Here is a 12,232-nt window from a genome sequence, read left to right as displayed (position 1 = left end):
AAGGGACCCTGTTGTGAGACCCCATCCCATTGCCACCTGTGCAGGAGGACCAGATTAAGCTGGGGCCTTCCCCACACCCACCCTCCCACCATGAGGTAACACTGTCCCGGGACAAGCTCCAGCTCTGCCCCATGGCACTCTGGGAGTTTGGCAGCATCCTCTCAGTGGACCCTCCAGGAAGCCCTGTGAGGTCGGAACCACCACTCCTCTTTGCAGAGGAAGAAATGGGTGCTCTGAGGATGCAGGGCTGGCCAAGGACTCGCTTATGGGCGACAGGGCTGGGATTTGAACCCACAATTGACCTCAGTCTGTGCCAGGATGAGGAGAGAGGGTGAAGAGAGGGTCCTCCATCACTCCAACCCCTAAGCTCTCCAACCCTGCTCCTCCCCGTGGCCAGAGCCTCCGGCCAGGCATGGGTCACGGCCAGCCAGGGGACCAGAATGGGTAAGGCTGGAAGCAGGCAGAAGCCAGTTGCAACTGGGGCCCCAGGGACCAAGTCTTCTCCACAGCCTGGCTCCTTGAGGGGACTGGCGCAGGTAGGTGGCAGGGTCTGCTGGGTCCTAGAGCTGTCCCTTCCCCGGCTAAGAGAAGGCTGATGGCAGGTTCTGGGGACTTGCTGGAAGACCAAAGCACCAGGGGGAGGGCTGAGGCCGGAAGCCGAGCCCAGGATGGGGACCTGGCCACGCCCCACCCCAACTATCTTCATTTCTATTCCTCTGGGGTCGGAAGGAGGTGGGAAAGACTACAACAAGGCCTGGGGGGAGAAAGAAAGGCCAGCCAGCCCCCGGACACGGAGAAGCTTTGGAACACACCTCCACTTCCATCAATCTGTAATGTATATATTCACACCCTACCAAATGATTCCCAGCTGCAGAATAGGGAGCACCCCATATGCCCCCACCTGAGCCCCAGGAGGGGAGCCCCTCTTACTGAGCTGCTGAGGGACCCGGCAGATGGAGCAGGGAGAACCCTGTAGAATGAAATCGCCACCAAGTGGCCGTGGGGGTCTGGGGCAGCATCGTTGCTACCCCTCAGAGCACCATAGACCCGAGAAGCGGCCGCAGTGGAGTTTGCTGGGCAAAGGGGGAAGGTGCTGGCCTGAGGGTGGACCCTTCTCCCAGGATCATGACCCCCTCCCTGTGGGCTGCCAGGGGGCCACAGCCTGGGCCGGGGCCAGGTCCTCCTGCAGTCACGGCTCTCCCAGCACAGCCCTCCACATTACTTCTCTGTCCTCACAGCAGGGGGAGGGGAGGGGCATCCCCTGCCACGCCTATGTGCAGGTGGGGCTCAGAGAGGGCAGGGGACTGGCCCAAGGCCGCCCAGGTGGGCAGTGCCCTAGTGGGCCTCAAACCCAGGCCTGTCTGACCCGCCACCCAGGCTGCTCTGCACCCCCCTAAACACTGGGTCACGGAGGCAGGGACCTGAGGGTAACCCTCTTCTGCCCAGAGGGTGTGGCCAGACCGTCAGGCTAGGCAGGCTCGGGGCAGGTCAGCCTCATCTCCCAGGCAGAAGCGACCTGCCTGAGGGAGGTGGCATGGAAGGACCCTTTGCTGAGCCCCTCCCAAGGCCAGCCCCTCCCAGGCCTTCACACACAGGCTCCCACCACCTCCCACAAGGTCTCTCCCGCGGGCGAGCGCTCGCAGGACGCGCTTCGCAGGGGGTCCTGAGGCCCCAGGAGGGACCCTCTGGCCCAGGACGTCCGGTTTCCAGGGCTGCGGGCCCGTCTCCACTGCCGAGGGCGTGGCCGCACCGCTTTCTCCCCTCCGGCAGCTTCTGCCCTCGGGTCCTTCGTTCATTCCACAGGCTCTCATGGGCCCCTGCGCTCGCCCCCCGCCCCGGGCCCTCTGTGAAGGGAAGGCCCCCGCTGTCCAGCCCAGGCTCTCTGCCCGCGAGCCGCCGCCAAACCGACGAGCTCCTCTCCGGAGGGCGCGGCGCCCGCCGCTCCAGCTCCCGGGAAGCGGGGCAAGGAGCGCTCCTTCTCCCCGCGGGGCCCCGCCAGGTCCCGGCTGGGAATTCGGCGGAGTTTCGAGAAGGGTGGGGGCCCTCGGGTGCAGGAGGGCGGCGGTGGCGTCTCCAGGCCGGCAAGGCTCCAGGAGCGTGGGCCGGCCCGGCGCGCCCGCACCGCAGCGGGTCTCCGCGCTGGACGCCGCCACGGCCGGCCACCTCCCGGCGGCTCGCGGGCGGCTCGGCCGGACTGGAGGGCGCGGAGCCGCGGCCGAGGGCTCCTCCCAGGCGGTCCCCGGCGCGTCCCTGACCCTCGCCCTCACCCCGGGCCGCGCGCGGGACGCCCGGTCGCGGTCGCTGTCGCTGTCGCCGCCGCAGCCAGGCCCGCCGGGTCTAGTGGTCCTAAACATTTCACAATTGCGCTACAGAACTGTTGAACTGTTAAGAACCACTGGACCCGGCGCGCGTCCGCGCTCCGCCGCGCTGTGGAGAGAAAGCCGCCGCCGGGGAGCCCTGCCCTGCGCTCCGCTCGCCGTCCGGCCGTGCGCCCCGCGGCCCCCGGACGCCCCGGCCTGGCGCAGGGGGAGCGCGGCCGCCGGCCCCGGCCCGGCCCAGCCCGCGCCGCGCCCGCCGAGCCCCCGCGAGCGCAGACGGCCCGCGGCCCCGCGTGGCCCGGCGGCTGCGTCCGTGCGGCGGCGGCCAGCGCCGCGGCGCCTTTTAAGCGGTGGGGCCGCCCTCCCCCGCCACCGGAATGCGCCCGCGCTGCGCCGGCCCGACCGGTTTTTCCGGGCCAGGCGGCTCCCGGGCCGGCTGGTCGCGCGGCGGGTCGTCCGGGGCCCCAGTACCTGCTCGGCGCGCCCGCGCGGGGGTGGCCCTGACTCACCGGCCTCCCGGCCCCGCCCGGCGCCCCCGCCTCGGGCGCACAGCCTGGGAGCCCCTGGGGGCCGCACCCGCACTGTCTCGCCTGGGACCCGGCGCCCAGACTCACTGCGGAAAGGGGGTGTGACACTGGCCGAGCTGGTGCCCAGGGCGGCCCCGGCAGGTGAGGACCAGAGCCGGCAAGAGCCCAGGCCCCGGTTCCGTCTATGGGTGGGGGCTGGTCACGCCCATCCCCGTCCCTCTCACTTCAAAGGGAACTTCGTGGGAGGGGGGAAGGGGGGATAAAGAGAAAGTGAAACTAGAGGGAGGGAGCGAACGCTCCCAGCAAGTTTCTGGTTCTTCTCGGAGGTTGAGGAGGGCAGCGCCCCACACTTCCCACTAGGGCCCACATTGGGAGCCCATCCTGACCCCTTACTCTGCACACTGGGGGTGCCCACCCTGCCACCCTCTCCTCCAAGCAGGGCCAGAGCCCTGCCCCCCCCCACCACACACACCCCCAGGCACACTGGCCTCCCCTCTTAGTCACCTGGGGATGTTGGGGCCTGACTAGGGAGGCTCCGGGACTCTGTTACAGGCAGCTGCCTGCTTGGGGCAAATGGGGGCTAGTAGGGGCTTCAAGCTTGAGGAAAGAAACTTTGGAGGAGTGTGGCCCCTAAAGTCCTCAGCCCACTTCTTGAGCCCCTGGTGCAGCCGCATGGGGGTGGACAACCGGGTAGTCATAATCCTTCAGCTAAGTCCAAGGCAGCCCCACAGGCACGCCCGGCCAGCAGAAGACCAGTGTCCTCTCGGCTCAGAACCTCAGGTTGGTCCCAGGCCAGGACGCAGCTGCCAGGTTGTGATGGACCCCCCCAGGCATGTCCACACATGCCACATGTGGCTCCCTCTCACCACCACCCTGATTAGTGAGTAGCAAAGGTTTTATTTCCATTTTGCAGTTGGGGAAACTGAGGCATAGAGAGGGGCAGTGATTTCTCGGAGGTTAAACAGTTCTCAGTGGTGGAGCTGGGACTCCACACCCGGCATCTCTGCTGAGTCTGTAGGCCAGAGAGTCTGTGTGTGAGGTCAAGTGCGGGGGCAGAGGGACACATCTGAGGGACACAGAGGTGTGTGACCCAGAAGAGGAACTTGGGAATTCCTCCTCCTCACCACCACCACCACCACCATGGAGGCCAGAAGAACCCACCTCTCCTGTCCCCGATTCTAAGCCCTGGTCCAGCCCAATCCAGGGCAGACCCGTCCTTACACACTGTCACTATCTCCAGCATCAGAGGGGACTGGTGACACAGGGGAGGAAGGTGACAAGCACAAGCACCTGTGGCTCCCAATTGCAGCAGGAGGTATCAAGGTGTGACCAGAAGGGGAACTTCCTATCACGAAAGAGAAATCGAGTTCCCTGTAGCTGTGGGTGGGGGAGCCCTGGGGGGCCCTGTCTGGGAAGTCTGATTTTATGATGAAAATGCTGGGAAAAGGTAGATAGCTGCCTAAATGTGGAGATGTTTTCTGAGATAACCCTGAGGTCCTGGTGATTTGAGATGGGCTGGAGGCCTCATCCAGAGGGAAATTACTGGGTGTGGGCCATGCAGCTCTCCTCTGCGGAGTCTGCTCCCCCCGAGACCCCGTGGGGCTCAGGGGACTCCCCCGCGCTTATCCAGCACTCGCTGTGCCAAGCCTGGCTCCCCTGTCCCATGCCAGCCCCATGCCATGTCTCCCAGTGGCACTGCCTTTCAGAGGGGAGGAGGCTGCCCTCGTGCCAGGCAGGCTCACAGTCCAGCTCCGCCATGTGCCAGCGTGGAACCCGGAGCACAGCCCTGGGCCTGAGCTTCCTCCTCTGTGACATGAGAAGGAAGATGAAGCAACACCCTCTCAGGGGTGTAGCGGACGACAAGCCAGCACAGGCAGAAAGTGAGCCTCCAGCACTGTCATCTGCGGCTGCTCCCTCTCACATGGTGCGGTGCGCCTGGGAGCCCAGCAGCCCTTTCGCTCCCCTGGTGCTACTCTGACTCTCCGAGGAGCTAACTTACCGGGCCAGGCTGGCCTCTCCCCAAGGAACACAAAATGACCCCTAAACATGTGCCCGCGACTTGCCAGAGCGTTCAGAGACGCGTGCCCAGCCCAGAAGCTGCTCACGGTAGGGCTCTGTGTCCCACAAGCACGTGGAGGAGCCCAGCCCTGGTGGGGAGCTGCCCCCACCTGTCTGGCTGGCGGAAGCTTCTCCTCGGCCATCAGTGACCCACCTGGGGAAACCAGCTCAGCATGTGCTGTCCACGGGCCACTCAGGAGACAGCGGGCATGCTACACCGGCAGGTTGGCACCCGCTCTGGGAGGGTGCTGCCACCTCGGGTAACAGGAGCCACCTGCGGCTTTCACAACCTGGGGCTCCACGGGGCCTGGGAGAAGTGACGAGTGTGGCGTGGCCATGAGTGACAGACTCTGGCCTTCTCCAGTCCCTCGGGAGCCGAGCTGAAGGGGGTGGGTGCCTCCTGTGAGCTGCTGTATGAGGGAGCCCCGGAGAGGACAGGGAGGTGCAGTGATCTGCCGTGGGACCCGAGAGGTGGCCTTATCCCTCCTCGCCTCCATTGGGCATTTGTCCGACTCCCATTGCCTCCCCTATGGCCTTCTGAGGGTCCCAGCCCACTAGCAACAGCAGGGGATCCTGGCTCGTGAGCCTCTGCACCCCCCACTCATGGGCCCCCACTCATCAGGGTGTGGGGCAAAGGTTCCCCAAGACTTGCCATGCTTATGTGGCGTTACCTGGTTGTGCAAGGCCCAGGCACACCCGTGTCTGGGCGAGAATCTGGAAGGCTGCCAGCCAAGGTGCCAGCCCGGGCCTGGGAACCAGGCTGAGAAGCCTGCAGGTGCGGGTGGAGCCGCCTCCAGCCCGGCCCACCTAGGAGAGGCCCCAGCTGCACAGTGGATGCCAAAGACAAGCTCTTGGGGTCACACTTTTGCCCAATATCTACAGGGCACATGCCCTCAGGCTGCTCTCTCCTGAGCCCCCAGCCCAGGGCCCAATGGACAAACGGATGGGAATCCTCATGTGGGCAGTTAGGGAGGCACCGAGGTGGTGGGGGCCCCGGGGGAGGCAGCCCCCACAGCTCCTTCTGCCCAGTAGGGGGGTTTCAGGGACTGTGAGCAGGAGGGAAGGCCATGGCCAGCCAGGCCCAGTGTCGCCAGGTGGGCCTGAGCCTGGCACGTGCCCTTGCCCCACTGGACTGCTCACCGTTTGGACAAGGAACTGGCCGGGGGTCCAAACACCTGATGTCATTCCCAGACGGGCTTCTGACAAAGCATGCGGCTGCCCACTGGCCTTAGAGAGCCACACCCACTGGACCCGGGCCTGCCCATCACACACCTGCCCACAGCAGGGCCAGCCCCCACCCGCCCACCCACCCAGGCTGTTGCAACCAGGGCCAGCACAGGTCACCCCTTCCCTGCCCCCCATGCAGTGGCCTAGATGGGCCTGGCTCGTAATGGGGAGTGGGTGAGGGGCTGCAGGCAGGGCAGGGGCTGAAATGAAGCATGCTGAGGGGCTGGCATACTGCAGAGGCCCCTGTGAAAACCAGACAGTGACCGAGAGGGACAGTGAGGACCAGAGAGATTGTCTGCTCGAGGAGAGTTAGGCAGCAGCAGCTGCGGGTCGGGGGCTGCCTGGAGGAGGTGACTCCAAGCTTCAAGAATGAGAAGGATTTGGAGAAGAGGAGATGGGGCAGAGGTTGTCTGGAGGAGAGAACAGCCTGAGCAAAGGCCAGGAGGCAGGAAAGTGGGGGGAGGGGACAGCTTGCCCGCCCCGCCCCCACTGGGCCTGGCTCACACTCACACTCATGCTGCCTCTGGAAGAACTGGCTGGGAGCCCCTCCCCCCCAGGGTGCTGAAGACACCTCCCTTTGACCCAGAGTCCGGGACCCAAACAGACCCACTGGAGCCAGGCTTTGGTGAGGGAGTGGTCCCCAGAGGGACTTTATTGCCACTCTGCCCAACAAAGACCTTTAGGCTTCTCAGAAACAGAAGAGGAAGCGTCCCAGCAGCAGGGGCACATCCTGGTCAGAGCCATGGGGGGTGTGGGTGGGGGGCACCTGCGATCCCTGCAGCAGGTCACAGCAGGAAGGTCTGGCTTACGCTGCACCAGGACAGCTTCCGGTTAGACAGCAGGCAGCACTTCCTGACAATGAGAGGTCTCCTGAGATTGAGTGGAGGCCCAGGTAGCGCACGGGGGCCTGGTGGACAGACAAGCCGGGCACCTGTGCGGTGGGGCCCAGCCTTCCGCAGCGGAGGGACCCGAGGACCGGGGCAAACCCAGCCGGCCTTGAGAGTCTTCTGGAGGGCCAGATGACGGAGTAGGGGGTGGAGGTGTCAGCTGGGGGCCTGGGCCACTCAGTCTGGAGGGCAGGCAGGAGCACCCAGCCCAGTGGGTCCTGGGGTGCAGGGGAGAGATTGGAGGTCCCCTCCAGGCTCGAGGAACTTCTTGGCCATGGCTGGGCCTCCAGTGCTGTGGTAGGGTGTGTCACGGGGTGGCCTGACAGCACAGAATACAGGAGGTCTGAGGTGGGCTCTGCCTAGGAAGCTCTCCCTGAGCGCTCCTATCTCCCTCCGGCCACTTGTCAGCTCCCCCCTGCACTGTGTGTGCCCGGCCACAGGAGGGGCTCTGCAGGCTCGACTGACTTCGACCCCTCTCAGCCTCCAGCTCCATCCCCAGGACCACCCCTTGGACACATTCCTCAAGCCAGGGTCCAGCCACAGGGCTGGGAGCCCTATGGGAGAACCGTCAGCCCTGCCTGGGTTTGGGGGCACTTACTGGACCCAGGGCCTGGGCACCAACCCCACCCTGGAGGCTCTGCAGAACCGTCACCACTTCCAGGTCCCCAGCTGCTTCCGCCTGTGGGAGGGAGCACAGGGTAGGGGCTGCCTCAGGGATGCTGACCGGCAGCCTGGCCCTGGACAGCTCCCCCCACCCCCTGCCCACCAGGACGCCCTCCCACCCGGCTCCTCCTGCCCATGAACGCAGGGCCCCGTGTCTCTTCTGCTCTCCAGGTCCCCACAGCTCTGGGCCCTGGGAGGGGCCTGGGAGAGGAAGGGGGACAGCCCTGCACAGCCCCCTCATGTGAAGCCTATCCACCAGGAGAGGAGGTGGGTGTTTGGGGAGGGGCAGGGGAGATGGAGCGGTGGAACTGTCAGGGGGACCTTCCTGGAGGAGGTGGCCTTAGAAAGAGCAGCGGGGGTACTGGTGGCACTCACAATGAGCAAGGCGCTGCGCCCGTCATAGCCTGGCCATCCCAGGTCTGCCCCTGCCTGCCACCACGCCCTTAGGCCTTCGCAGTCCCCCCTGGATGCCAACCTGGGAGAGGGAGCAAGGGAGGGAGCCATCAGGGCCTGCTGGACGCCAGTCCCCCTGCCCACCTGCCTGCCTGGGGCACTTTCACAGCACCAGCCCCGCACAGCTGAGCTAGCCGCAGCCAGGCCAGGGCAGGAGGGCAGGAATTGCTGGGGCAGGCTGGCAGCCTGGTTTCACTGGTGGAGTGACTGTGACTCAGGTCAAGGGCGCACACATGCACATGCAGGTACACACGTGGGCACATGCACACGCACACAGCTGCACACGCACACATACCCCTGCCTGCTGAGTGCCACATGCCAGCTTCATATTTCACAACATAGCTCTCCCTAGGTGGGGTCCACAGAGGCAGGAAGAAAGTCTGAGGCAGCCCAGTGGTTCAAAGAGGGATACACAGGAGGGCCAGGGTTGAGGGGCCTGGGCCCAGCAGGCTGCATGGGGGTCCTGGCTGGGAGAGGGGCCCCCGGCCAGCCCGCCCTGGAGAAGACGGTGAAGATGGTGAGCAGAGCACCTCCCAGGCCCTCACCGGGGTCCCCCTCACCCTCCGGCCCCTCTCAAAGGAGCTCACTGCCCCTCCAGGGACCAGGAGGGAAAGGGCCCATGCCAGATGTGCTGACCAGGGCTGGGGGGGCCAGGGGGGGAAGGGCTGCCCCCCCAAAGGGGCCCTAGTGACTCCCTCCTGATCACAAGGAGAAGCAGCAGCCCCCACAGTGACGCTGGGTAATTTCTGGGGTGAATCATGCTGGATGGCACCACCAGCTCCTCCCAGACCTGCCCCAGGCCTCCCACGCACACTCGCCCCTGGGAAGGGCCAGCCGAGGGCCCCCAAGTCCAATCAAGCAGCTCAGGTTGGACCAGCCCACTCCCAAGTGGAGGCCTGGACAAAGGTGCTAGTGCTGTCGGTGAGACCTGGCTGTCACCGCCCCTCTTTGCCTCAGTTTCCCCATCGGTCAATGGAGCAAACAAGGCCCACTTGGGATGCAGCCCAGTCACCCCAGTGGTTGTAGACAGGCCTCTGCCTTCCTGGGCCCTCCACCCCTCATATCTGAGAGTTCACCTTACCCCTGTCATTGCTGAGAAGGGCGGGGGATGGGTCGGCCAGCAGGATTTGTCCCCCTGGGACACTGACACTCATGGCAGGAGGGGCCGAGGCCTTACTGGGACCAAGGCATGGGGGTGGGGGAGAAGCTGGCTGGTGGGGAAGAGGGGGCCAGAGCTCCAGGTCCTCTTCCTTCTGAGCAGGCAGCTCACCCACCGCTCACTCCCAGTCAGCCTGAGAGACCACCGCTGTCACACACTGCCCAGGCCTGGGGACTCTGACTTCCAGGGACGCAGACCCCAACCCTGGCTACCACCAGCACCCTGGCCTGCCTTCCTCCACTCTCCGCCCCAGCCCCTCCCTGCCTCCCTCCCCCGTGGCTCTCAGACCCTGCCCATGGGCAGCCCAGGCTGCACACAGGAGGAGCTGGCGGGCAGCACTGAGTCACCAGGTGCGGGTGTCAGAGGCACCCCAGGGAGGGGGTCCCAGGGGACGGGGGAAGGAGCTGAGTGGGCCCTGGCCATTGCCAGCATCCTCCTTGGGGACCTCCAGGGCCCCAAGCCCCCTGTGCCTCAGTCTCCCCAGGCCTGCCTTGGTGGCCACTCAGGGCAGCAGTGAGGTCAGAATCATGTTGGCAACTGGCTGCCGGGCACTGGGGCAGGACAGCTGCTGGGCCTGTGGTCACTTTGCCCTTTGATGGGACCAGGCCTCACCTGAGGCCTCCACTGGGGAGGATGGAGACTCTCAAGACGTGTCACCAGGCCTGGAGAGGGGTCCCCTGCTCCCACCCCATCCACTCTAACCTCCCCAGATGCAGCCCAGGCCTCCCCCAGCCCACACTCCACCCTCTCCCATGTGACCTCTCTACAGCCCTCAAGCCCACACACATGCATGCACACAGATACACACATGCACACACACACCCCTTTGCTGGACTGTTCTCTCTGCCAGGAATGACCCCCAGCTGCAGACCAAGTGCAGGGTGGTCTCCCCTCCTCTGAAGGCCCCATCCCAGCCAACCGTTCCTCCCTGCAGGCCAGCTTCCCTCCTGGAGCCCGGGCCCCAAGTCTGGGAAACACAGAGGTGCCTGTGGCCCTCACCTGCACAGCTCAGTCCCTGCGTCCTCCAGCTCCTCGGGGGACAGACAGGCCCCAGCTGCCCGCAGCAGCTCGATGACACCCTGATGCCTGCCATGAGAAAGAGCACGGTGGCCATCTGCCCTGGGCAGTCTCTACTCAGACACCAGCAGGGCCTCGTGACCTGTGCACGGGACCAAGAACCCACCACCCCAGACCAGGGCCGCTCCCCGCCAGTTCCCAGCACCCGGCCACACTGAGGGGCATCCGTCGAACCTGGCTAAGCATCTCCTCTGTCTGCATCAAGGCCCCACAGTGGTCTCCCCGGCACATGCTGGGGCCCCGAGGTACTCCTGTGGGTGCCTGGAGACAGCCAGCCCTGAAGGAGTCTCAACACCAAGCTGGCAGCCCCACTGCCCCACAACTGCCAATGAGCTCCCAGCCAGGACTAGGTCTGGGAAACTGAGTCAACAGGCCAGGATTCTGCCCTTGGGGGTGGAGTGGGGATGAGATACCAGCAGACAAACGTGAACAGTGGGGTCAGGCTGGTGGCCCAGAGCAGGGCCCTGATGTCTGCAGGTGTCCAGAGGTGCCTGGCCTGAGCCAAGCCTGGAGTCGCCCGCTGCGGGGAGCAGTCCGTGGTGGGGGGGGGGGGGGCCTCCTGGGGTGGGGGCGGGGCAAGGCCAAGGAACAGAACACGCAGAGGCCTGAGGCTGCCCAGCCTGCTGCAGAGGGGACTCTGGCCTGCACAGCATAATCGCTAACCCGGCGCCCCCTTCCCCTGCAGCACTGGGATGTACCATAAATTGCATGATCACCCCGCTTTTAGGGAGCCTGGGGAGGAGGGTATGGCCCCCCAGGCCTTGCCCACCACCAGTCCCCAAGAGCCCTCTGGGGCAAGGCAGCCCCTCCCCTCCACCACCCCAAGGCCCAGCAGGGCCAGGCCGGGAGTGAGGCAGGGAGACCGGTTTGGGGGAGGCGGTGTTGTGACAGCCGGAGGGATGAGGGGGCGGGACTGGGATGGGGTGAGCTCATCACGCTGCCTGCCCACACCCAGGGACGCGCAGCCTGGACTCTCCAGCCAGATCACCCCAGCCTGGGTGCCAGGGGCACGCCCCCCACGCAGCCCCTCACCCTCCGTCCACCACTAGGCCTGTTCTGAGCGCCTCTGGATGCTCCCAGGAGCCTGGGAAGGAAGGCACTACCCCAACACCCCTGCACCAGGCTCACAGCTGGGGAGGGCGCCCAGGACTTGGCCCTGACAGTCTGGCGACCCCGGGCTCAGACAGTGTTTGCTTCCATCCATGAGACTCATGAGCACCGCCCAGAAATAACTGGGTTTCTGCAAGCCAAGGGCCCCCTAGAGAGAAATCCCGAGGAGAAGCAGGGTCTGGGAGCTGCGGCAGCCACCATGCCCAGATCAGCTCTGCATTTGGAAATGGTAAGACCACCAAGGATGAAGAGCCACAGCGGGGGCCGCCTCAGAAACACACACGCTTACGTGTGCACACGCATAGGTGCACTCTGGATCTGATCCCGCCCCGGGCTTCGCCACGGATGAGGGGGGCAGAGACCCCAGAGGGACCCGCCCCCACCCCCTGCCAGGCCGAGGCCCCCCCAAGCCCACCTCTTGCCCACCCCATGGAGTTAAGACCATGCTCAGAGCATCCAGGGCCCAACCCTCGGAGAGATGCCAGGTGGGCCTGGGGAGGACCAGGAGACCCCATCGCCCCAGCAGAGGACACACGGGCACCCCAGGCCCGGTGCCCACTCCTCCTGCCTTGTGCTGGCCACCTGCCCAGGCCCTGTGCCCTGCCTGCCTGACCACAGGGGCAAAGAGTCAGAGCTGCGCAGGGCTCATGTCCTGTGACCCTGGCTCCTTGTTGGTGACCACTCTCTCGGGCGTGTTTTCCTTCAACAATGACCCTCATACAAACACCCCTGCAATCTGCAGCCCCCAATGCC

At 65.4% G+C, this 12,232-nt stretch overlaps 1 protein-coding gene and 1 long non-coding RNA gene across 8 annotated transcripts in view; one reads left to right on the top strand and one right to left on the bottom strand.

Moving 5' to 3' along the window:
* Positions 1 to 2,814: 2,814 nt before the first annotated feature.
* On the top strand, positions 2,815 to 4,295 carry LOC139079302 (uncharacterized). The gene is made up of 3 exons (XR_011532819.1): positions 2,815 to 2,986; positions 3,577 to 3,725; positions 4,086 to 4,295. It is a non-coding gene; the product is annotated as an uncharacterized lncRNA (long non-coding RNA).
* Positions 4,296 to 6,751: 2,456 nt separating this feature from the next.
* The window catches only part of ASPG (asparaginase), a 28,459-nt gene continuing 22,978 nt past the window's right edge, over positions 6,752 to 12,232 (bottom strand). For 2 of the 7 annotated variants that reach the window (XM_070592854.1, XM_070592858.1), the window contains exons 13-16: positions 10,292 to 10,378; positions 8,056 to 8,155; positions 7,616 to 7,696; positions 6,752 to 7,336 (exon numbers count right to left, since the gene is read on the bottom strand). In XM_070592854.1, the coding sequence (XP_070448955.1) occupies positions 7,325 to 7,336; positions 7,616 to 7,696; positions 8,056 to 8,155; positions 10,292 to 10,378 (280 nt within the window). In that variant the 3' untranslated portion in view covers positions 6,752 to 7,324. The remainder of the gene's footprint in view (positions 7,337 to 7,615; positions 7,697 to 8,055; positions 8,156 to 10,291; positions 10,379 to 12,232) is intronic. The other 5 variants (XM_070592853.1, XM_070592857.1, XR_011532585.1 and 2 more) reach the window with 4 other exon arrangements.

Source organism: Equus przewalskii, chromosome 25 (assembly GCF_037783145.1).
Source record: "Equus przewalskii isolate Varuska chromosome 25, EquPr2, whole genome shotgun sequence".
NCBI classification, from domain to species: Eukaryota; Metazoa; Chordata; class Mammalia; order Perissodactyla; family Equidae; genus Equus; species Equus przewalskii.
The sequence above is the reverse complement of the archived record's forward strand: the minus strand, read 5'-3'. Positions and strand labels throughout refer to the sequence as shown.